Source organism: Pelophylax lessonae, assembly GCF_965119305.1.
Source record: "Pelophylax lessonae genome assembly, chromosome: 3".
Classification (NCBI taxonomy): domain Eukaryota; kingdom Metazoa; phylum Chordata; class Amphibia; order Anura; family Ranidae; genus Pelophylax; species Pelophylax lessonae.
In genome coordinates this window covers 245613113-245640031 of record NC_138770.1, presented here as the reverse complement: position 1 = coordinate 245640031, position 26919 = coordinate 245613113, and the positions used below count along the sequence as shown (strand labels likewise).

Below are 26919 nucleotides of genomic sequence, written 5' to 3'. Positions count from 1 at the left end.
TCCGTGTCCGTGAAGTTTTTAAATGCCTGGTATGGTATTTTGGGTTTACCTTGCGGCATGCTGAGTGGAGTTGGGTGTACTTGGAGAGGTTGTGGCTGGGGCCCCCTTTTGGCCATGATGTATTCATGTACGTCCGCTGCGACCCGTTCATGGGTTTCCATTGATGGGGTACTTGGATACAACGCTATCCTGCTGAGAAATTCCAGTTCAAATTCTCGGTCTGTTTCTGGCCTTGCATCCATGACTGCTCTGTCTTCTTCCATGAGTTCTTCGATCAGTGTTGCCTTGGTTTTGTTGCTGGCTATCTTGCCTCTTGCCTCCAGCAATGCTTTCAATGTCTGCCGCTTTAGCCTTGTATAATCCGTTCCCATTCACCTACCTTTCGTGTAGTTTTACGTACTGCCGAACTCCGGTTTCATCTAAATGGTTTCTTTTCTCTTTGTTCGCATGAATACTGCCGAACGCTGCTTTGCTGTGTGGATAAAGATCCCGTCGCTTGCCACCAATTGTAGCGGAGTAGCAGTATGATCCACGATATCTCCACTGGTAGTCAGACACAGCAAACAATAATCCTGGTAGCGTATAATATTCCAAACCCTCCAATAACCAGACGGCACATGGCTTGAAGGTCAACTAACTCTTTTATTCACAGGACAGGACTTTCATTTTAAACACAATACTTATACGGGGTCTCCACAGAGGGGCAGCAGGGGTTTCCAATACACATTCATGAGCCAGCAGCTAACACAATACAAAATCCTACAGGTGCTGCACGGGTTACGTTTACACATACAATACACACATAATACAGTTGGACAATTATTCCTGACAGAATACTCTGTAAGTGGCGATGCTTGCCACACCTCATGGCAAAGAACTCTCTGAGGATCTAATAAAAATAATTGTTGCTCTACATAAAGATGGCCTAGGCTATAGGAAGATTGCCAAGACCCTGAAACTGAGCTGCAGCACAGTCGCCAAGACCATACAGTGGTTTAACAGGACAGGTTCCACTCAGAACAGGCCTCACCATGGTTGACCAAAGAAGTTGAGTGCACATGCTCAGTGTATGTCCAGAGGTTGTCTTTGGAAAATAGAATTGCTGCAGAGGTTGAAGGGGTGGGGGGGTCAACCTGTCAGTGCTCAGACCATACGCCGCACACTGCATCAACTTGGTCTGCATGGGTGTCGTCCCAGAAGATGATGCACAAGAAAGCCTGCAAACAGTTTGCTGAAGACAAGCAGACTAAGGACATGTCTGATGAGACCAAGATAAACTTATTTGGTTCATTGTAAAAATGTCTATCCTACCAAAATTTTTACATATCTTCCAAACTCTACCAATAGGTATACTACAGAATTATTTTAAACAAATAGACAGTATATTGAAGGAATTTATATGGTCAGCTAAACATCCCAGATTGAGCAAGAGAGTAATGTCACTACGAAAAGAGGAAGGAGGATTGTCTGTTCCAGACATGAGGAGGTACTATCAGACCATACATCTAAGTAGGTTTGTGGACTGGTGCCGCCATAGAAATACAAAACTATGGCCAAATATGGAACAGGCACAATTTGAAATCCCATTGGAAAGAGCACCGTTTTGTAGCAGATACCTGCCAACCCCCATGAGAATACATCTGCTTATAGGCCTCACAATTAGGACGTGTGCAAAAATTTTTCAACAATATAAATTGACAAGAAAATATTCCGCCATATTTCCGGTTCTGGGTAACCCTAGATTTACTCCGGGTTTCCTGGATAAAAAATTTAGGGATTAAAAGGAAAAAAGGATTATACCAGGTGGACCATTATATGAAATCGGAGGGATGGATAACAGAGAAGGAGATGATGGACCCCCTTGGGGATTTCCAGCTGGACCGCTGGAGAGCGACCCAGCTTGGACATTTCCTGAGGACTCTGCCAAAACTTAGGGAGGGGGACTTACAATATACAAAATTTGAAGAGATTTGTGTACAAAAGGGGCCGTTATTACACCCCATATCTAAACTGTATTCATTGTTATGTGATAATGGGGAAAATAACCAGTTAGCATATATAAATGAATGGGAGAAAGAATTAGATAAGACTTTTTCGGAAGAAGAGAAGAGACAGATATATCAGATGGCCCATTCCACATCCATCAATACAAAAATACAAGAAATGAATTTTAAAATACTGTCGAGATGGTATCAAACCCAAACCCAAAAAAATGCATAAAATATCTTCAGTGAATACGGACAGATGTGGGAGGTGTGGAGAAGGTGAGGGGACATTACTCCATATTTTTTGGTCGTGTCCCAAGATGGAAACATTTTGGAAACAGATCTATGAAATTACACAAAATTTGACAGAACACCAATTGATAATGGATCCAGCCCTCTTCCTTCTCCACAAAACTAATATCCCAAGAAAACAATATAAAAATTCAATAATACCTCATTTATTGAATGCAGCTAAAATATGCATCCCCCTAAAGTGGAAAAAGGAGGAACCACCAGACTTAAATATGTGTATTAATAAGGTAGAAGAGGTTAATAAATTAGAGAACCTAGTACTAAACGCCAATCACAAATTAGATAAATATAAATTAACATGGAATAGATGGAACTAATTTGTGACCTCGAGAAGGCAGAATTCTGTATGAGGGAATAGGAGATAGAGGAAATTTTAGCCCCCCCCCCCCCCCAAGCTAGCCAGACATTTTGTGTGATTTCCTTCTTTTTTTTTTACCCCCCTTTGCTCTTTTTTTTTGCTCTTCTTTCTCCTTTACAGTGGGTTTTTTTTTGTTAGGGGATGTGATATGGCAGAGGTTAGATTAGGGAAAGGCTATAAATAAACCTGATAATTAAAGAATATCAGTGCTATGAATGTAATACATTGGTGGTGTTATTTATCCACTATATGGGAAAGATATTGAAGTAAAAAATTGTAACCTCTGCTATAATTGTAAATAGTGTTTGATATCATAAATGTATGTAAACGTATAATGGAAAAATTGATAAATAAATAAAATTTAGTAAAAAAAACTTATTTGGTTCAGATGGTGTCAAGCCTGTGTGGCGGCAACCAGGTGAGGAGTACAAAGACAAGTGTGTCTTGCCTACAGTCAAGCCTGGCGGTGGGAGTGTCATGGTCTGGGGCTGCATGAGTGCTGCTGGCACTGGGGAGCTACAGTTCACTGAGGGAACCATGAATGCCAACATGGACTGTGTCATACTGAAGCAGAGCATGATCCCCTCCCTTCAGAGACTAGGCTGCAGGGCAGTATTCCAACATGATAACGACCCCAACCACACCTCCAAGCTGACCACTGCCTTGCTAAAGAAGCTGAGGGTAATGGTGATGGACTGGCCGAGCATGTCCCTAGACCTAAACCTTATTGAGCATCTGTGGGGCATCCCCAAACAGAAGGTGGAAGAGTGCAAGGTCTCTAACATCCAGCAGCTCCGGGATGTCATCATGGAGGAGTAATAGAGGACTCCAGTGGCAAACTGTAAAGCTCTGGTGAACTCCATGCCCAAGAGGGTTAAGGCAGTGCTGCAAAATAATGGTGGCCACACAAAATATTGACACTTTGTGCTCAATTTGGACATTTTCTGTTAGGGGTGTACTCACTTTTGTCGCCAGCGGTTTAGACAATAATGGCTGTGTGTTGAGTTAAGGGGACAGCACATTTTACACTGTTACACAAGCTGTACACTCACTACTTCACATTATAGCAAAGTGTTATTTCTTTAGTGTTGTCACATGAAAAGCTATAATAAAATATTTACAAAAATGTGAGGAGTGTACTCACTTTTGCGAGATACTGATTATATATATATATATATATATATATATATATATATATATATATATATATATATATATATACACATATATATATATATATATATATATATATATATATATATATATATAGTGTTTTATTGTAGCCTCATTCAGAGGATTCTTCTGAATCTGCAATAATGAGCCTGGATGATGAACTTCATCTCTAGTTGAAGGAACCAGTAATTGACAGAAGAAGTGGTGATCCTCTTCAGTGGTGGAAAGAAAATGAGGCACGCTACAAAAGATTTGCTTCTCATGCTAGAAGATACCTTTCTGCTCCTCCTTCCTCGGTACCAAGTGAGCACGTTTTTGGTGAAGTGGCAGCAATTTATGAAAAAAACAGGAGTCGTTTAACTGGTGAACATGCTGAAATGGTATGCTTTCTGCACTATAATATTGTTCTACTTAACTGGAAGTGTTGAAAGTGTAGTAGTATAGTACTAGTGTCCACTCCACTCCAATCCATTCCACTGTCTAGCTTTTGTCTAGCTTTTTTACTAGCAGTTTTGCAGTCAGTGCAGTCAGTGCAAAACTGCTAGAAAAAAAAGCTAGACAGTGGGGAGTCAGTGGACTACTGCTGCAGTAGTGCGCCACTCACTGCTGCAATAATTTTAAATCACTACTGCAGTCACTGCAGTAGTGATTTAAAATGATTGCAGTGAGTGAGTGCACTACTGCAGCAGTAGTCCACTGACTCCTCCAATCCACTGTCTAGCTGTTTGTTGTTGTCTGGCTTTTTTTCAGTAGTACGTACAGGAAAATAAGATGAAAATTGTAAACATACAAACAACTGAGCAATCAACAGCAGTGTTATACAACAGGGGTAAATACAGACATACGAAGAGTATAAAGCAAAAAAAGGCCCAAGCACGACCCCAAGTCCTTAAAGGATAACGATACCAGTAACATGGGGGGTTTCTTAAAAGGGAGGTTATACAGCCAATGCCAACAACCCATGTTGAGGGATCTACAGGAGGGAGGGTCAACTCACACCTGGCCACTGCACGTGCGGGAGTCTTTCAGCCACCGACCCCAAACCCGGTCATATTTTTTGGGGCAGACCCTGTGAAGATAGATCAAGCGTTTATATGGGAGTGTGGAATTAATCTCGGCCATCCACATCCGATGGGTAGGGGGGTGTGCGCGCATCCACAACTTCGCAACAAGCTTACGGGCATGGAAGAGCGTCTCATGTAGGAAAGTGTCAGGAATTTATCAGCTATATCATCTGGGAAGAGGCCAAGAATGCAAGATTTGATGTCCAACTGGAGTGGGGAACCCATGTGATCGTGTAGGAAGGTGATGATCTGTAACCAGAAGGTCTGTACGTCAGGGCAGGACCAGAGGGTATGTAAGAAGGTGCCTGGGTGCATGTGGCATCGGGGACAGTTAGTATCCACAGCCTCTCGATATCTGGACAGACGGAGGGGGTGAGATAAGATTTATGCAGAATATGTATCTGTGTCAAATGGTCCGAAAATTTAGGGGAGCATAGTTTAGGACTGTCAAGGATGGCGTCCCAGTCTTAATCGTCCAATTGGGGAACATCAGCGCTCCACTTGTGCTGTAGTCCCTCCACCACTCGCTCAACGGTCCGAGAACGCAGCTCCAGGTACATAGCAGAAATCAATTTAGTTGGGTCATCCCCCATAAGAATGGTAAGGATAGGGATAAGCGGTGTGTCTGGAACCCAATCCGGGAACTGAGCCAGGAGCGCATGCCTCAGCTGAAGGTAAGTAAAGTGCATGTAGGGCGGCAGGGCAAACTGTTCCGATAGGGAGTGAAAGGAGCGTACCCCGGAGCCGCTCAGAACCTAATAGAGAAAGAGCACGCCCCTTGATGCCCATAACTCAGCCCCCGGAGGGAGCACAGTTCGGGCAAGCAGAAGTTGTGCCACAGATGAGTGTAGGAATGTATCTGCGACAAACCCAGTTGTTTGAGTGACATTCCCAAATCCGTCTATGCAGGGTCACCGGGGGAGTGGAGATAATCACTGGAGACACTGATCCACGACCCCGCAGTATCATTTGTATCGGAGTGTGAGTGGCCCGGCTCGGAATGGCGCAGAGCAGCGCACAGTACCTGTCGGCATCCGAGTTATGGAAGTAATAGAAATGCTATAATTGCGCCGCCAAGTAGTAAGTGTGGAAGTCAGGTACCGCTACACCGCCTCTCGTGGTTGGGTTCTTTAAGGTCAGCCAGGAGAGTTTGTGATGACTCCGGCCCCAGATAAAAGAATTAAGGATAGTATCAATATTTTGCAAAACTTTTAATGTTGAAAATATCGGCCCATATCGATCGATATGCAATGGCCAAAATATCGGTATCGGCAACGAAAAACAGATCTGTCGATCCCTAATCTGCACTCTGCCACCAGCTGCAGAGTGGGACCCTTGTGGGGAAGCAGTGAGCTCACTGCAGAGTTCCTACATGTCCCTAACTGAGCCAGACATATAACTCTGCAATCAGCTGGGTCTAACTTAATAGGGGTGTGCAACACGTCTGAAAATGAGAAAGAAAGAGAAATGCTTTCCCAGAGAGCAAGCACTCCACTCTGAAGCTGCTGGCATGGTGCAGGTTTTTCTACTCAGACTGTGGTTGCTTTCTAAAGAAATCAAACTGTGAGACTTTTCACACCATTTGTTTTGATGCATCTGGAATGTATTTATCCGATTTAAACTCAGGGCTTAATTGGGCTTTAACTCTAATCTTTAATCTTTTAACTGTTAAAAAGTAAAAGGCAGGATTAGAAGAATGTATAGCTAAAGCAGACATGCCCTTTAATGTATTACCATCTGAATTTCCTCTGGTAATGGATGCACAGGTGTATGTTTTTCCATGTTGTCAAATTATTCTTCAAGTGAACCTGTAATCTAGAGACAAAACAATTAGGTTAGAATTGTAGGCTGAATCAAGCAGATCAAAATGTGTATTTTATTAGGCTTTTCTTAGGAAACCAGATTACTTTGCCAATGTCTGAAAAAAAAAAAACAATATTGTACTGTATTTACAATAAAAAAAAAGGATTATATCTACAGATACGAAATGGACAACTGCTGAAATATTGTGCAAATAGAAGCCTGAACAATTAAAGAGGTTGTAAACCCAAATTTTTTTTTTTTCCAACCTGAAAGAGAAACCCATAATGAGCTAGTATGCATCGCATACTAGCTCATTATGAAATACTTACCTTAGAACGAGCGTGCCGCCCGCTTACCTCTATGATGGGTGACATGTTCAGTTGCCCGTCTTCCGGGATCGTGGCATCCGGCCATCTGTTTGGCCGGAGCCGCGGTGACGTCACTCCCGCGCACGAGCGTTGGAGCCGACGGTCACGGCACGGGGCTCTGAAGGAACGGCACCAGCGGCCGTTCCTTCAGAGTGCATGCGCCAGTGATGTCACTGGCTACATGTAAGGTAAATATCTCCTAATCGGTACATGTTTAGGATATATTTACAGTACCTATAGGTAAGCCTTATCATAGGCTTACCTATAGGTACAACTTGCAGAGGAGGGTTTACTTCCTCTTTAACAAGCAACCATGCAACATGGCACAAGAACACGATCATTTATTTCTATACTGTACATGCATGGCTATCTTTTTCTTATTAAACAAAGCCTTGAATCTTCACATATAATCAGGATCCCAGTAAAGGTGCCTGCATTGACTGCTGGAATAAGGCAAAATGAAAGGAGCAGGTATGAGTGACACAAAATCAAAGCACTCACCGCACACCAACAATACCAGTCCCATACTTTAGACCAGTGGTTCTCAATTCCGGTCCTCGGGACCCACTAACAGGCCAGATTTTAGGTATTACCTTGGGGGATGCAGACTAGAATACTGCAATCACTGAGCAGCAAATTAGATCACCTGTGATGTAATTTAGTTATCTTGCAAACCTGGCCTGTTGGTGGGTCCCGAGGACCGGAGTTGGGAACCACTGCTTTAGACGAATGGTCTCCAAAAAGCTGTCCATGGGCCAAATGCAGAACTTTGCTGGCCTTTATCTGGCCCTCGAGGCACTATATCTTCCACTGACACCAACATTGGGGAACCATTCCTCTCATTAACACCAAAAAACTAGGCATTTTTTTCTTCTACTGACACCACTGATAGGGCACTATTCCTCCCACTTACATCAGCAATGGGGCATGCAGTAATTCCTCCCACTGATATAAACAATTAGGCACTATTCCTCCAAATGATACCAAGGATGGGGCACTATTCCTCCTTCTACTGACTACAGGTGCTATGTCATTTTTTTACTCCCACTGGCATCCCTGCACCCCTAAAGTTTGAAGGACAGTAAAATGGCCCTTTGTTTAGAAAGTTTGGGGACCCCTGCTGTAGACACTGAGGATATAAGTAAGGAGTAAAGCGCAACCACAAAAAAATTTAAGACGTGGACATTGCAAGGAGGACTTTTTTCACGTTTTATTTTTATACTGTATAATCTTTATTGTTTTCAATAATGCAAAAAAAAAAAAAAAAAATTCAAGGACATTTATAAAATGTGAGGTACAAGTAGTAAACAAGAGAATAAAAGGAAGAACAGTTGTATGACAGAGTAATAATGGAGCTCTCTCTTCAAGGAGTTGGGGTTGCACCCTTGAGTCTGTCACCAACTAGTGTGCAAATATGTCAATCCAGAAATATGTAAATAAAAACTTTTTAGATACTGGTCTACAATTATAGCCACTATATCCAGAGTGTATGCCTTTCAGCTGCTTCATGATCCGTTAATTTGTCTGTTGGGGGCTTTGGAGGTAGAGAACCTGACTCCCAACGCTCATGTGGCAGTTCTAAGGCTTCTCTATATTGCATGCAAACTGATAGCCAGACACTGGATCTCCCCTAGGGTCCCTTCGGTGACACAGTGGATTGCCCAGGTTAATAGTACCTTAATTCGAGAAAAGTTGACCTACCAACATAGAAAAGCGCTGAAGAAGTTTTATTCAATCTGGCAGCCTTGGCTGGATGATCTGGCCCTGGCTCCCCCGCAACTGGTTATGCAGAGGTTGTTTGAAGTATAAATGTATATGACTGCATGGTAGCAGGTAACTGTCACTGGTGAAGCTCCCCCTTTCTCTCTTTCCCTCTTTTTTTTCTTCTCTCCCCCCCCCCCGTCCCTACCCCTTCCTCCTCTCCCTCTGTTGTCTCTTTTCCCGTTCTCCCTTCCCTCTTTGTACCCTGGCTTTTGACTCACTCCTGTTCTCTGGTTTGCCACTTAGCTCCTTGCTGGTGTACAGATTGCGATGTACTGTTTTATGCTCTGTGGCAATTTTGCATTCATTGTACCACCATTTGACAATTTTTGCCTTGTTCTTTTGGTGTGTTTTTTTTTACCTCTTGATTGTGTTGCAATCAATACCGTTTGTACTTTGTTTGCACCTTTTTCCTTAATAAAAGCTATTTTTCTTGAAAAAAAAAAAAGAAATATGTAAATAAAGAAAAAGAAAAAAAAAAAAAAAAAGGGTCTTGACAAGAGGACCCAGTGGATGGCACTAGGCCAACATATTCTGAGAGTGTTAAATGAACTAGAGAGTGGCCCGGCTGGCCCAGATGCTAGGGGAGGGGGGCAAATGTGCCTCCATCTAACCTCCCCCAGCACACCACCAGCGCCACCCTGAGGCCTAATATAAAAACCGAAGGGGAGAAGCAGTGTCACCCTCAGGAGAGGAGGCCTCCCCCTCAGTGACAAAACACTGGGACTGCCCATCATGTTACTGTATTATGAGGTAGTACTTAAACCAGATTCCCCAAAAAATGAGAACTGTATTTAATTGTTAAAAAGGAGAAAAAAGGAGAAAGAGAAGGGAAAGAAAAATAATTAGTAGGAATGTTCCCTAGTTCTCGCAACCAGTGCACAACAAGTCCAACATCCTATAGGGAAGAAAATTGCATAGAAATAGGAGTCATGTCTACCACTAAAAAAATGAGTCTCGTCTCACTGATACTGAGGTTGGGTATGTTGCCTTAGAGATGGTTCTGCCAATTCCAGCAATCCTAAACTGGAGGTCAACTGTCTAGGGTCACAAATGTAATCCATCAAAGACAACCAAATGCTAGAGAAGCGTTCACAGTTACCTTTACAAGTCGCTATCCAATCCTCCACTTCCCTTATATCATTATCCTTGCAAATCCCCTACTCTCGGCCAAGAACCTGGCTCACTTCCAATATATTGGGAGCAAACGCTTTGCCGTGTCAGCAGATGGGGCAATACGCTCTTCTTATATTGGCTAATCGGAATAGAAGGTATATGAAAGGGGAAATGAACAGGGGAAAGAGGGATGCCCAGACCTAGGATGTCTTTTATCTTAATGTCAGCCCAAAAGGGCTTAATCATAGGACAATCCCACCACATATGTAATAGCATCTCCAGCATTGTTCAGAAGTAGATGGATAGATTAGTGCTAGATCCGTGCTAGTACCCGGTACCAGCGTGACAGAATCTTATAGTTTGTTTCCTGTGTCTTGGAATCAATAGAGCTTGAATGAGTTAGCTGGTACAGGTGGGTCAGATGAGCCGCAGTAAACTCAAGCCCGAGGTCCCTTTCCCAGACCTGTATATATGCGGGTTTAGCTTTGGAAGTGGCAGAATCCAGCAGTTGATACAATTTAGAGACCATATGTGGTATCGGCTCCTCCACTATAAAAAGCCATTCAAAAGGTGTGAGGGAAGAAATGTCCCTTATTGAGCACCCATGGACTTAGAAAAAGTGGTGGAGTTGCCTGTACCTCCAGAAATCCATATGGGAACCCCCGTGTCAGGCTTTTAAAGTTTCAAAAGTTAGCAGCTTACCCTTCCTCAGGAGTTGACCACAACTGGCATTACTGTTGTCCACCTACGACCCGAAGAAGGCCCTTTGTTTTCCGGGAGGAAACCACAAGAACCCTCAAAGCGGGGCTAGTGGGGACACAGGAGGAGCCAGGTTTAACATGTGGTTTGGGATTAGATCCCAAACCACAAGAGCATAGGTCGTCAAAGCAGAAGTAGTATCTGACACCCAATGTTCACCATTTCTGTGCTGCAATCCTCTACAATGATAGCAATTTATCAATATCTCAATGGTGATCTCGGCATAGAAAAAAAGCTATTCAGTCGAAGGGATTGCATGAGGACTCGAATGCGATTAGAGGAGAATCGTTTTAACCTCAGGCAACGTGGGGGGTTCTTTACTGTTAGGGCTACAAGATTGTGGAATTCTCTACCACAAGAGGTGGTTTCTGCGGGAAGTATGGTGGCTTTCAAAAGACTCTTAGACGTACATCTCAAGGATCAGAACATCCAGGGGTATGAGAGATGATTACGGCCACACACACCTACACAGGTTGAACTGGATGGACTATTGTCTTTATTCAACCTCACCTACTATGTAACTATGTAACTATGTAACAATGAAGGCCAATCCTTCCTGCAGAAAAGATAATAGTGTCATGAATGATCCCAGCACCAGAATCTACAGCTTTGCCCTGAGTGGTTGAGGTTCAGTCCATCCCTCTTCATCCATTAAAAGCGTTTCTGTGCATGGGATTACAAGAGGTTGATATCAAGGTGCATATACTATTTCTATGTAAAATACATTTAACTATTTTTAGTGAATACATAACTGGTAACTGTAGTTGTAGCCAGTAAGAAAGCTGGATGTAACCCACATCCAGCATCTGTACTGCATCTGGTGAACAACAAAAGTAAACAGGACCTGCAGAGTCAGCACCCTCAGTAGGCACCACAACACAAAGCAAAGGCTTTGCTAAGCGCTTATGTGTGTCAAACTTTTAATTTCGCATCCAGGCCAGATGTATTAGACTGCTGGTGTTAGGAACACACACATACAGTACAGAATAGCAACACATACACACTTATGCTGCATAAAATGCATGATTCATATTGGTTGCATCTTGTTTCTTTATATTTCTCTGAATGTCTACAGACAGCCTATAACACGGCAGATATTGTTGTGGTATAAAACCAGATTTCTTTAAATGGAATCAAGCAACCCTAGTATGGCACAACAGACCCTATTTATCACACAAAAAGAATCAACTCCACCATTATTATTACATAATAATATTTCTTGATACATCAAAGAGCACAGCTGATATTAAGACAGAACTAAATCTGTCCATGGTTTAAAAGCTCTTGCCAGTCTTATCTCCTCTAGCACTGACAGGTCCATTTTTGCTGTTGTGCCATCTTGGCTGGCACTTCTTCTGGACTGGAGTCTGGCCATTGGGCAGACATCTTGCATACAGCCCTCCTGCCACATGGCTCCATTCTTGTTGTCTTACATACAGTATGTCAGGTAGGGATGCACCGAAAAGAAAATTCTGGGCCGAAACCAAAACCGAAAATTCAGGATGCTCTTGGCCGAAGACCGAATCCGAAAATTTATTTTTTCCCCCAAATGATTTTAAAATAGTTACAGCCTGTATATAGATGCTCCTGGCACTATATACCAGTCCCATAGCTGTATTATACAGGTATAGTACCAGAGGGTAGCTAAGTAGAGGGAAACAATGATGCACATCATAACACATAATATGTTGTTACTCACTGCTCCCCAAAGATAGCAGGTTGACTCTGGTTCTGCTCCTGTCCTTCTTATCCACAGTGGCCATACAGTAGAAGATGGAGGGAGGAAGTGGGTGGACCCAGAGAGTCAGTAATAGGCGCGGAGGAGGACAAGGAAGATCCTTCTCCGCTCTGCATGCTGGGTTCTCTTCTCGGCCTCGCTTTCCTCTCGGTACCGTGACATCACTGGTTGCTAGACGCCAGGCGGCTGGTGATTCTAGCAACCAGTCTAGCACTGGGCAGTGAGGAGGTACAAACGGCGGGGCTCCGGAGCCGTCCTCGGCCGGTCATGCACCATATAAGTTAAAGTGCAAGCTGCTGCTGCGGCGGCCATTCATTTTCGGCATATACATTATGACCCGTTTTCGGCCGAAATGGGATAGGCCCAAATTTTGGTTGCCGAAATTTCAATGTACCACTAATAACAGGAATAGCCTGGTTATGTACTTTATGTAACTTTAGTTCAGCTTTAATGAATGAAACTTTTCTATTGCAATTAGTGAAAAACTGTGAAAAAGCCAAAATTAGGTCAAAATCACTTTATGTTTTAACCCCCCTTTAAGGTGTTTTGTGAAACACTGTAATTCAAGATATTGTCTTCCCTCATATTGTAAAGCGCTGCGCAAACTGTCGGCGCTATATAAATCCTGTATAATAATAATAATAATAAACCAGAACACTTCCTGCTGAATAAATAAAGTCATTAGACACTAAGAGCCTGGGAATCGGCCCATGGGAAACTTATTTTATGGCGCTTTTCCACTGCATGGAACCGAACGGTTCGGCTCGCTTTTGTGCTTTTCCACTGCTGGTACCGCATGGTACGGTGTAGGAACGGTTCGGTACGGTGGCGCTTTTCCACTGCATGGAACCGAATGGTATGGCTCTCAAAAACAGTACCACCTCGATTGTGGTTCCAAGAGGTACCCATACCCGGTACCATATCCCACAATCCTTTGCATGCAGTCACTACTAGCCACTGATTGGTCAGAGAATCGTTGTTATCCCACCCACTTAACTTTAGTACTACTTTAGTGGAAAAGCAAACCATACCGTACCGTACCGAACCGTTCCAACACCGTACCATGCGATACCAGCAGTGGAAAAGCAAACCGGGCCAAGCAGGGCCGAGTAAAGCCAAGCCGGTACTTGCAGTGGAAAAGTTCCATTAGGAACTCATGGGTCATCTCATGTATTCTTTCTGTCAGAATGAGCCATTGGGGAGTGGTATGTTTCTGAGAACAGACATGGGGGAGATTAGTTGCCACATATGCAGGCCCAGGGAAGACCATAAAATTCCCTCTTAATGATATGACAGATGAGAGAGAACGTTTATGCTTTACATTTATGCACCAAACAAACTGGGTGCCTTTTCACTTACTATGAGCTAGCAGGTGTTTTCTCATATCTGCTTGGAGATCAGTTTTAACTCTGTGTATAGAGGTCAGGCATATGCTGGCCCAGCTTGTACAAAGAAACACAGAGATACAGGCCTAGCGAAGTCATTTTATTTAGTAAATGCTAGATTAGAACAATGCAGCTATAAGGTCCATGGGCCATTGGGACATCACAGAAAAAAAAATCAAAAAGACATGTAATTACAGATTGCATTCTGGTCATGGACATACGGTGTATCCAAACATTGAATAATTAAAGGTTAGAATAATGAGGTCTTGCTGCAAAGCTAAAGCAGCCATATAGGCGACTTTGAAAGAACAAATAATTGATAGGGGGACCATTATAACTGCATAAACAAAGCTTTTATTTGCCTAGAGTTCCTCTTTAGCTGCACTTCCATCTCTATAATATAAACTATAATACAGACAACTTACACTTATCTTTGCACGAGGGGTGACTTTTGAACAAACTAGCACATTAAACACCAGCCTATATCATTTTGCTGAATACCTGCTGATAAGAGCTACAACTATGCTAGTATCACAATGTTCAAGTCAGAACAAACAGATGTAGGGCCTTAATGTCTCTTATCATTATATCTGAATAATCATAAAACAAAGTCAATTTTGCTTTGCTGGTGAGAAACATTTGAATTAGGAAGTGCTAATGATAACTCAGTTCTTGCAGGATAAAATTTCCTAAAGTCCATCAGATAAATGGCCTTTACACAGTTCTAGACGGAGTGAGAAATCGCCATGGTTACTGCAGTCATTGACAGAATGCCAATGTTCCCTTGTACTTTGTGAAAATCAATTCGTACTAGCACGCATATTCCAGACACACTTAAATTTGATGACTGTAACAGAATATGGTGCATCAGTGCTAAGAATAAGAAATAGTTATTATGTATACAATTATATATAGTTGTATTTATGTATATGTAAAAATGACCACAATCTGCCAAAAAGGTACATAGCCTGGTTAAAAAAAGACCGGAATCTGGCCAAACAAGTTACATAGCTAGCTTAAAAAATGAATAAATAAATAAATAAAATCTTCAGTTCATACAGAAAAAGTTTAAATTGGATAAAAAAAAAAAATGTATTAAAAACACTCCAACAAGGGAAAAATCCTGATCGTCTTGATCCTGTACATCAACATTCTACAATATTTTTCCTATAAATATCAGTAGCCAAATAAGCACATTTTTGGCATTTGGAAACTCATCCAACCCTTTTGTGAAGCAATCAACTGAGTCAACTAGAACCTGTGGAAGACTATTTCACCTTTTGACAATTCTTACACTAAAAAAAACATTTTAACTATGAGGTGGGGTATAAACTTCCATGTGCAAAGAGTGCCTTTGCCTCTTTTGTGATGACCTTAACCACTTAAGCCCTGAAGATTTTACCCCCCTTCCTGACCAGGGCCTATTTTGCGATTCGGCTCTGCTTGAATTTAACGGACAATTGCGCGGTCGTGCGACGCTGTACCCAAACGAATTTGACATCCTTTTTTTCCCACAAACAGAGCTTTCTTTTGGTGGTATTTGATCACCTGTGCGATTTTTTTGATCATACGCTATAAACAAAAAAAGAGCGACAATTTTGCAAAAATAATATTTTTCAAATTTTTTTTATATGAAATCCCCCCCCAAAATGTAAAAATCTAAATTTTTTTAACATTTTAGGCCAATTTGTTTTCTGCTACATATGTTTGGTAAAAAAAAAAACAAAATCGCAAAAATCTTATTTTGATTGGTTTGCGCAAAAGTCATTGCGTTTACTAACTAAGGGAAAGATTTTTGTCATTTTTATTGTTTTTTTTTTTTTTAACGAGTAATGGCGGCGATCTGCGATTTTTTTTGCGGGACTGCGACATTGCAGCGGACAGATTGGACCCTTGACTGACATTTTTGACACTTTCGGGGGTACCAGTGACATTACTACAGTAATCAGTGCTATACATATGCACTGTTACTGTAAAAATGACACTGGCAGTGAAGGGGTTAACTTTATTTGAGAGGGAGGGGTTAAGTGTGTCCCTAGGGGAGTGATTCTTACTGTGATTGGATGTGGCTGTGTGTGTAACAGCACAGATCAACGGTCCTACATAGCAGGACTGTATGATCTGTGCTGTTACACAGGGGAGACTGACAGGCGGCTTTGTTTACATTAGCCGCCTGCCTTTCTCCCGATGTAACCGATGATCGCGAGCGGGAGCGTGACCGAGCGGGAGCGCGCCTCCGGCGGCGCGCGCTCGCTCTCTCCCTAGACCCTCACAGGCTAGCAACGTAGACCTACGTCGCTTTGCCTGTAAGGGGCTGACTGCCAGCGTAAATCGTCGTTAGGCAGTCGGCAAGTGGTTAAAGAACATTTCACTGAGTTTTGGATGGAGTTTGGTGCCTATAAATGTGCACATTTATAGGGCTTATTATTTAATTGTGTGAATATTCACTTTAATTATCCAATCATGTGTACATAAAACAATGTAAATAGGAATTTGCTGGTTAAATGATTGGATAATCAAAGTAAATATTCACATGTGAAGATTCATGACTGATTTAGTAAATCAGCCTCAATTTCTCTTTCTCTAGAGTTGGAAAAGGTATCTTGCCTAGTTTAAAAGGTTTGAAGTTGGCTGCTGTTATTAAGTCAATGGTCTATCAGGACACTAATGCCTCGTTTCCACTGAGCGGAAATGTTCGGGTCGTACAGTTTGGAAGGGTTAGAATGGTCCGGTCTATTCAGGTGAGCGTTTCCACTGCAAGTCGGACCACCAGGGGCCATGTGGAGTTTACACCAAATGCCTAGCGTGGCGTCACACTAGTGCGGACTGGACTGAACAGCGACGTGGTGTTTGTTTTGTGCTTTTGTTTGACGAGAGCATTGACGTTTTCCTGTCCACCAATCAGTGGAATGTATTGTGTGGCGCCAGTAGCTCCGCCCTAACCGTACCATACCATTTCCTATGGCCCTACATCTGAAGGAGGACCAGGAATGGTGTGGTTTGGTTTGGTTGTATGGGCCACTTTCATAATAAAAACACTCAAAATAGCGTAGAGACACAGCTGTCAGGTCCCCATGCAGCTCTATGGGGGAATCGGATAGGAACGGACTGTCTGTCCGTTCTCATCCAATCCCATCCGATCCGCTGGATGGATGGAAAATAGGGTTTCCATCTGTCCAGATTTGACAGATCGGATTGAATGTCAGCAGACATGTCTCTGCTGACATCCGATGCCCCATAGAGATGCATGGGGTGACCGTTCAGATCCGCCAAAAAACTGACAGGGGATCTGAACGGTCCGCCTGTGTGAAAGGGGTCTTAGGCATATCTAACCCCAAGAACAAAAATATAATTTACTGCACTGCAATATGTAATACATGTTAATGAGGTAAAACTTCACTTTGCAAATAATACCCAATCATATGCAAGGAAAATAAAAACAGCAGTTTTTCTTGCACATAATTGGATGATAGAAATCAGCAGAACTTTGCCTCAGATAAAGAACAACTGCCCTTGCAGTGCACAGTATATTTACCCTTAATAAATCCACCTCCCTGTATTTTTGGCCTTGAATTTGGTCCTATGTGGTGTCAGCCCTGCCAACTTCATATATAATGGATTAAAGACCTCTCCTTACCTTCTGCAAAGGCATAATTATCATTTAGCACTTTCACAGCCAGAGCATTTTTTTTTAATTTTTTTTGCATACATGGTAAAATTTCCAAAACAGTATATGCATATATATTTTTGTGTACAAACCGTTTATTGAGAAATAGAAGTTTTGTACAAAATATCATGACAATGTACATCGACAACACGAGTACAAAATAATAACAAATTAGAAGCACATAGAGAATATGCAGAATATCTGAAACATACTGACTACATGTTAAAAAGGTAAATAGTCAGAAAAGCACCAGCAGGCGCTGGACCAGCAAATAATAAAGAAGTGGGTATTAACACCAGTATAATTCAAGGTAAAAGTATTTGACGGTGGGTAATCCACGTAACACATTTACAAGAAAACAGGTGTAACCTATCCTGTAAAGTATATAGAATCCTTTCCATTACATAATATTATCAATTCTGTCTAGGACTGAAGATAAGGGAACCACTGGAGATTTCCAGTGCAGGGCATTTTTTTTGTTCACCACTGTTATTTGAGAAATAGAAATAAGTTCAGTACAAAATATCATGATAATGTGCATAAGAGAAAGTACATAATATATATGCATATTTTGAAAGCAGGCCCTGTAGACTTAAATGGGGAGATTTACTAAAACTTGAGCATGCACATGAGCATGAGTTTACATTCTGGAAATTGCTGTGAACAGGAAGGTAAGTGAATTTTATTGCAGAAGACAGGCTGCCCCCACACTGCAAAGGTTAAGTGCTTGTTTAGGTCTAGGGCAGTGGTCTCCAAACTGTGGCCCGGGGACATCTTTATCCAGTCCTTGGGGCACTATTCCTCCCACTGATATGAGACACTATTCTACTAACTGACATCAACAATGGGGCGCCATTTCTCCCTCTGATACCAACAATAGGGCACCATTTCTCCCACTATTGATACCAACAATGGGGCACCATTTCTCCCACTGATATTAACAATGGGGCACTATCCCCCCTTATGATACCAACAATGAGGCACCATTTCTCCCACCTATACCATAAATAGGACACTATCCCTTCCTATGATGCCAACAATGGGGCACCATCTCTCCCACTGATACCAACAATGGGGCACTATCCCACCCTATGATACCAACAATGGGACACCATTTCTCCCACTTATACCAACAATGGAGCGCTATCCCTCCCTATGATACCAACAATGGGGCACCATTTCTCCCACTTATACCAACAATGGAGCGCTATCCCTCCCTATGATACCAACAATGGGGCACCATTTCTTCCACTTATACCAACAATTGGGCACTATCCCTCCCTATGGTACCAACAATGGGACATCATTTCTCCCATTTATACCAACAATGGAGCGCTATCCCTCCCTATGATACCAACAATGGGGCACCATTTCTTCCACTTATACCAACAATTGGGCACTATCCCTCCCTATGGTACCAACAATGGGACATCATTTCTCCCACTGAAACCAGCAATGGGGTACAATCCCTCCTTATGATACCAATGATGGTGCATTATTCCTTCTCCTAATACCAAATGTGGTGATGTTTACTCCCACCTATAGCAGTCACATTTCACAGTTTAGCAGCCCTAAAGACTGAAGGCCAATTAACTGGCCCCTAGGGTCTACGGGATCCTCTGCTCCCCGTGAGTCGTTGCTCTTCTCTACATTCCTGTAGTGAACTGTCCCTCGTCATCCTCGCATCCAGTGGGGGGCTATGTACTCAACATTGGGCTTAATGATGTCAAAGGGCATTCAACCACCATTGCATTGGTTGGAGCCTGTGGGAGCAGAGGATTGGTAAAGTAAACATTCAGGAGTTACCCTTTCAAAACCATGGCATGTTGCACTCGCTGATGACAACATAAGGGTTAAAACCCAACTCCAGCCAAAACTTTTTATCTTGCTTGGAATAGAGCTGGGAAGAGTTAGAACCTCTGTTAGGGTCCCTACTAAGGAGAGTTTTCCTTCCTATCTATTGAAACAGCAGGTAATGGAAAAAAGAAAGTGAAGTGGGGGAAGGGTTAGAACTGCTAATAACATTTTACTGCTATCTATGCCTTTCTGGTCTGGCCATGACTGCATCCCTGATTTCTTGTCCTGACATTACAGGGACAGAAACTCAGAAAAAAAAAATTGGCCGGAGTTAGACCTAAGACCCCATTCACACCTGAGCTTTTACATGTTTACAAAACATGTGAAAAATGCGTGTTGCGCTTGCGGTGCCATTCATCAATAAGCAGATCAGCAATTTCATAAACATGCAAAGCTCAATTAAGGAAAAGCCATATGAGCGACGTACACCTATGTGAAGTTGACCTTTCAGCACCATTACTCTTCGATCACTAAATATGAAAAATTGCCAGTGTAATTATCCATCCTTGTCTTTCCGTACAGGCTCCATTCACACCTGAGTATATTTACTGGCGTTTTTCGGGCGTTTTTTAAAAAAATTTTGCAGCTTTTACAAGCTTTTATTAAAGCTTTTTAGAAGTGTATTTAAAAAAGTGTTTTACAACTGCAGGCGTTTTTGTTTAGCCAATAGAAAGCACTAGGGGGAGGAGAGAGAGAAAGAGGAAAGTAGGGGTGGAGAGCTTCTATTTGAGCATTTTACAAGCGTTTTAGGAGCGTTTTTCTGTTTAACTACTTCCGGTCCGCGCTATAGCCGAAAGACGGCTGCAGTGCGGACTCACATTTTCGGGAGGCCGTCTTTAAACAGCCTCCCAGACACAGGCTCCCCGCGCGCTCCCGCGAGCGCGCATCTGGGAAAATCTGTGTTGGCCGTGTCCCTTGGACACAGCCAATCACAGATCGTGGTAAATAGCCAATCACAGCGGCCATTTACCACGTGATCGGCCATGCGATGAGAGATGATCTCATATGTAAACATATGAGATCATCTCTCATCGCCAGCACTCCTTCCTCACACAGAGACTGCAGTGTGAGGAAGGAGGAGAGCCGATCAGCCGCCGGGGACACAGAAGAATGTAATCAGGGCACTGATCACCAGTGCCCTGATTACACAAGGTAAAAAAATACACAAAATGCCCACCATTAGTGCCCACAGTGCCTGCCATCAGTGCTCCCCATCAGTGCCCACAATCAGTGCCCATAGTGCTGCCAGTCAGTGCCCATCAGTGCCTGCTCATCAAGGCACTGATGAGCACTGACTGGCAGCACTATGGGCACTGAGTGTGGGCACTGTTGGTGCTGCCCATCAGTGCTCATCAGTGCCGCCCATCAGTGCTCATCAGTGCCACCCATCAGTGTCCATCAGTGCCATCCGCCAGTGCCCATCAGTGCCGCCTAACAGTGCCCATCAGTGCCGCCCGTCAGTGCCGCCTCTCAGTGCCCAGCAGTGCCACCTCTCAGTGCCACCTCTCAGTGCCCAGCAGTGCCACCTCTCAGTGCCCAGCAGTGCCGCCTATCAGTGCTCATCAGTGCCGCCTATCAGTACTCATCAGTGCCGCCTATCAGTGCCGCCTATCAGTGCGGCATATTAGTACCTCCTCATCAGTGCCCATAAGTGCCACCTCATCAGTGCAGCCTATCAGTGCCCATCAGTGCCGCTTCATCAGCGCACATCAGTTAAGGAGAAAAATGTATTTATTTTCAAAATTTACTCGCAGAAAATAAGAAAAACTTTTTTTTTTCAAAATTTTCTGTCTTTTTTCTTTTTTTTTGTAACAAATAAAAACCCCAGAGGTGATTAAATACCACCAAAAGAGAGCTCTATTTGTGTGAAAAAAATGATAAAAATGTCATATGGGTACAGTGTAGTATGACCGCGCAATTGTCATTCAAAGTGTGAGAGCACTGAAAGCTAAAAATTGGTCTGGATGGGAAGGGGGTTTAAGTGCACAGTAGGCAAGTGGTTAAGACAGGCGTTTTAATGAAGTCAATGGTGTCAAAAAGAAGCTCATGTACTTTTTTGAGCTTCAGGCATTTTGTTTCAGATGAAAGAAAGCTCAGATGTGAACAGGGGCCATTGAAATGAATGGGATTTTGCTTGTTAAAGATTTTGGAGCTTCAGAGCTGAGCATTTTACAAGCTGAAAATCGCTCAGGTGTGAACAGGGCTTTAAGGAATTTAGGGCATCGAGGCTTGTAAGGGATAAAGCCAGACCTGCCAGAATGACCCATGTCCTTAGGTAGACATTTGTTTGGTCCAATATTCCCAGCTTAATTTTTGACTGAATTCATCTGGATTCAGTTAATTAATTGATGTAAAACAAGCCTTTGACATGAATTCATTAGTCCAGGATAATTCAGTCAAACGCATGCAGAAATAACAGAGTGGACAAATGTATCAATCATAAAATGGGTCATGTTGCATGCGTGTAAAGATTCCAGAAGTATGGTGCAACAATGTGTCTTCAGGGAAGGAAGGAATCAGTGGTGGTTAAAGGGGTATTCCTGGGGTTTAATACAGGTGTGTTACATTTGTGTGTGTGTGTGTGTGTGTGTGTGTGTGTGTGTGTGTATGCAGGGTGGCAGGGGTGCTTTTAAAGTGATATTAAAGGCAATTTTTTTAAATAACAAACATGTTATACTTACCGGCTCTGTGCAGCAATTTTGCACAGAGCAGTCCTGATCCTACTCTTCTTGGGTCCCCAGCCAGTGCTCCTGGCCCCTCCCTCCTGCCAAGTGTCCCCAGAGCAAGCAGCTTGCAATGGGGGCTGATATTCACTTTTTTTTAAGTATCTGTCACAAACTTGCCAATATGGCCGATATTGCTTCAAGTGGTTGTCCCGGACTGAGGCCTGCAGGCTTGCACCTGAGCTGCTGCTCTACATGACCATTCCCACACAGAATGGCAGCTCAGCCCTGTCCCCTCTCTCTTCCCACTGGCTCACTGGCTGTGAATGACAGCCAATGGCTCCCGCTACTGTGTCAGCCAATGAGGAGGGAGAGTCCCCCCGGAGAGCTGAGGCTCTCATGCACATGGTTGGATCACGATGGGGATTAGGTAAGTACTGGGAGAGAGAAGGCTGCTGCACAGAAAATGTTTTTTACCTTCATGCATAAAGGAAAAAAAACCTTCAGCCTTTAGAGCCATTTTCCTTTTTTTAATTACACTTTAACTTTTGTAAACAATTTTATCCACCCAATGCCTAAGCTTACTTACCTACAGTGAGATGTGTCCCTTGTGCTGCTGTCTCCTTTTTTAGCAGAAATCTTCCTTCTCCAATAATACAACTCACTCCCTCCCCCTATCGCTGCCATAATCATCTAGTGTGGTGAGGGTTAACAGAACAAAAGGAGCCATTATAGGTACTCATTAAGAGCATCCAACTATACCCGCCCTTTCCACCCAGGTCCTCCATTCTTAGAAGGTCTATAAATGAAGCATGATCAATGAATGGAGGGGTGGAGCTTTCAATCATCTGCCCATTCTCCATTCATAGTATCACTCATTGAAGAAATTAGAGAAACATTGCTTCCAAGTGCACATATCCTTCCCGCAGTGCAGAGTACACATAGTGGATGCCTGCCCACAGGTGTGCAGAGCTATGATTTGGCTAGTTTTTAGGGTGAAACGTATTAGGAGTGCAGTGGTATTGATGGTGGATTTCTTGACATGCTGCACAATTTGCTATAAAGCTTCTATTGTAGTGAAGCTTTCAAGGTGTGGCCTGTAATTTTTTGGAGTGTCAGTCAGTGTCACATATGTCCTCTGTCACTCCAGGGCCCAAGCTACTAATGTTTCAGGGAAACAATATTTCAATGTCTACTCTTTGTTACAGCTGAACTCCAGGAATTCAGCCACTTTGTTAAATGTGCTGGCTTATAATGGGTTGAGTCCTATGAGGTGTATGGCACCTTGTGAATAGCAAAATGTGGAAAAAAGTGCAGCGCTAATAAATAAATACTAGCAGTATAAACGTGTACAGTATATATATAAACCAAGAAAGGTAAATACAAATAAATTGCAAAATGAATAAAAGTGAACATCAAATCAACAGTCCCATATGTGAAGTGAAAAAAACAGTCCACAACGGTGATAATTGAAGTGCTCACTGGATCCCAACACCAACAAGATATAAAGATATAATGTGCTCACCAGAACGATAGGACTCAAAATGCCATATAGCATATGAGTCAAATCAGCTTGTTGTACAATGGATGGATAATCCGAAGGGTTGCCTGAGGTCACTGATGTTGGGGTGAAGAGGTAATAGCAGATATGAACCGTCACACCAGAGAGGCTCTCACTCCGTCAAATGGCCAGAAAGGAACCAAAAAACAAGGGAGCACAACATAGTGTAACACTGCTAAAAAATTGTATTAAATAAAAATACATCAAATTGCACTTACAAACATCTCGTGGTAAAGAGCGTATACAGATGCAAAGGTAGGCTGTCAGCAGCGTGGCCTTGACGCGTTTCAGCATAAATGGCTTTTTCAAAAGATAGTCCACCGTTGTGGGCTGTTTTTTTCACTTCACATATGGGACTGTTGATTTGATGTTCACTTTTATTCATTTTGCAATTTATTTGTATTTACCTTTCTTTGTTTATATATATATACTGTACACGTTTATACTGCTAGTATTTATTTATTAGCGCTGCACTTTTTTCCACATTTTGCTATTCACAATTTTCTTGTCAGTTGTTTGGTGTAGCAGCTTTTTAAGGCTCCGTTCACATCTAGGCGTTTTGGGGCGTTTTTGGGGCGTTTTTCTGCTCTAGGATCAGCTCTCAAAACGCCCAACAAGACAAATCCTATTCATTTCAATGGCCCCTGTTCACATCTGAGCGTTTTGACGCTGTATACAAAACGCCCAACGCTCAAAAAAGTACATGAGCTTCTTTTTGGGCAGATTACAGGCGTTTTCCATTGATCTCTATTCAATCTAAAAACGCCTGCACAAAAATCGCGGTAAAAATCGCGGTAAAATCGCGGTAAAAAACGCCGCAAAAATCGCGGTAAAATCGCGGTAAAAAACGCGCGAAAAACGCTACGCTCAGGTGTGAATGTAGCCTTATGGTTAGCGCAATATTTTTGCTTTTCACTTTATGGCACTTTGTGGACTTAACCTATTTATTTACAACTGATAGCTGTGTGTTGAAAGTACAGCTATCACTATAATTCCGGGGCTCTGACATAGTGATGCACCGATCCGACTTTTTTGGTCCCGATCCCGATCTTTTGCTTTGTGAAATTGCCGATCCCGAGTCCGATCCGGAAGTACTGTTTTGTGAGCTTATAACAAAAGAATACTTCCGGATCGGTATCGGCAGATACCATATAACAATTGTGCATTTAAGAGGTTAAACTTCCCTCCTCCGGCAGATGGAACGAAAAGATACATTGTATTCATTGTGTTTACTTAACTGGGAGACTGACAGGCATTTGCAGGAGGCTCTTTTTTTTTTTCTTTGACAGCTGTTCTCTGCTCCCTCATAGCTATGTAAAGAGCAAAACCAGATCGGCCCGTGGATCTGTTAATTTTACCGATCCCCGATACAGTTATTATGGCCATATCGGCGCCGATATCCGATCCTAAAATTGGATCTGTGCATCCCTACTCTGACAGGAGCGATTCTGCTTTCTGAAACAGCAGCTAATCTGACCGCCCCGTCCATACTGCTGTCCATTCACAGAAGAGTTTGTATTTTGTGAATGGAAAAGAGGAAGGCAGATCAGCTGCAAATGACTCTGCAGCTGCAGGAACTGAGGAACCCAAAGTCCCGCATTGGAGCACCAGAAGTATAGTGAAAGCTATGCTCCCGTGCTCAGTAAATGTAAATGAAAGAGATAAGTCCACAAGGTTGCATGCACCTTGTTGGACCTAAACCATAGTAATACAGCCCATTTTAGAGAGTGGCTGAATTCCAGGAGTTCAGATTTAATCTGTAGCAAGCTATTCAAGCCAGTTTCTTGCACCATTATAATGGCACAGGAAGCTTTGTAGATTACCACCACTGTGTTAATGTGCATGTTAAATATTCTTTTTTGTGCATTATATTGCATATAATTGAACTAGATGACGATCTCTTGTGAATAGTACTGATGTGAAGCCTTTTGTATATTAAAACAGTGAATGTCCTTTTACACCAAAGGTGAACTGAACAGAATTACCAGTTACCCTTGTAGGAGTCAAAACCTACTTGCATCCAAAGGGATGGGAGGCCTATTACACAAAAAGTCCCCCATGTGCTCCATGCTAACACCAGCTTGGGAACACTGTATGTGCTAGAAAGGTCCCAGTGCCTCTTAGCACCTTGCACTGCAGCTTTTAGAGGGATGACCCTATTTGTGGACTGAACTCCAACACCCTTCTAAAGTTCAATGGTATATGGGCTGCTATCAACATAGTAGATATCATGCACACACTCTCTTTTGAAAACTGATAAAAATATATCTGAACTTTAAATGAATCATTACAGTATTGTTCCTGTAATGGTAGAAAATCAGCACTGTGGACAGCAGATAAGATTTCTTTATAACCCATTCAGGGCAAAACTACAAGTGTGATTTTTTCCCACTATGTCTCCCCGGCTTCATACACACCTTTCCTTCGCTCCCTGCTGCTCTGACAGCGCAGTGGCCAGAGGACCTTCCCAGCACTTCTGAGCATGAAGAAGCATGTGACTTATCAGCGTGGCAGTGGGTCTTCAATACTGTTGCACGTGAACTTTATAGCAAGCTATTCCTTTCATTCCCAGTGGCTGAGAAGAGAAGGAGGGAGATGGAGGGAGGGGTGGTATGTGAGGACAAAAAGAAAAGCGTATGTGGAGGTCTGCATTAAATTGAACCAGTTGTTTTTTCTCTGCATGACAAAGTACAGTTCCACTTTAAGCATGATATAAAAGGGAAGAGTAAATTGCGCAATCATTTATTTTCACATGCAATGTCAAGATAAAAAAAACACTACTAATAAGTAGATCAGATAAAATACGAGAAGCAGCCCAACACATTACAATAATGTTGTCACATGGATAAAATGATTTATATTCTTCAGTGGCTCAAGTCCAGTGTTGTCATTTTTACCTGTCTTAGGTTGGCCATAATCAATAGCAATGTGACTGATATCAATGCTGGTAGGTATCATCAAATAGTGTAGTGACGCAGTTCAATCAACCAGATGCATCGGGCCAGTATATGTCACTGATAGAACACTCAATCATTCTGGGTGTAGAGTGTAAAGTTGCACTGTTCTTTAACAAATGTAACAGCAGCATTCAGTATTGGGTAATCATCTCACTTTCAATCATTTATAATTAAAAAGTAGTGAAGGACAAAACATAGTGTAAAAAAACTTTTCTAAATAGCCAAAAGTTGTTTGGCAGCAGGAACGTAGCTGACAAGAATGTAAAAACATCTAACAGTATAAATAGCATATTAATAAGCAGAACATGTAGCCCAGGGGTCTCCAAACTTTTCAAACAAAGGGTCAGTTTACTGTCCTTCAGACTTCAGGGTGGGGCGGACTGTGGCCAGTG

General features: G+C 42.6%; 1 protein-coding gene across 1 annotated transcript in view; it reads right to left on the bottom strand.

The window, feature by feature from the left end:
• LEKR1 (leucine, glutamate and lysine rich 1) overlaps positions 1 to 26606 on the bottom strand; it is a 285005-nt gene extending 258399 nt beyond the window's left edge. Inside the window, exons 1-2 of the mRNA XM_082251303.1 lie at positions 26468 to 26606; positions 6627 to 6700 (exon numbers count right to left, since the gene is read on the bottom strand). Coding sequence (XP_082107429.1) covers positions 6627 to 6674 — 48 coding nt within the window. The 5' untranslated portion in view covers positions 6675 to 6700; positions 26468 to 26606. The remainder of the gene's footprint in view (positions 1 to 6626; positions 6701 to 26467) is intronic.
• Positions 26607 to 26919: the final 313 nt, after the last annotated feature.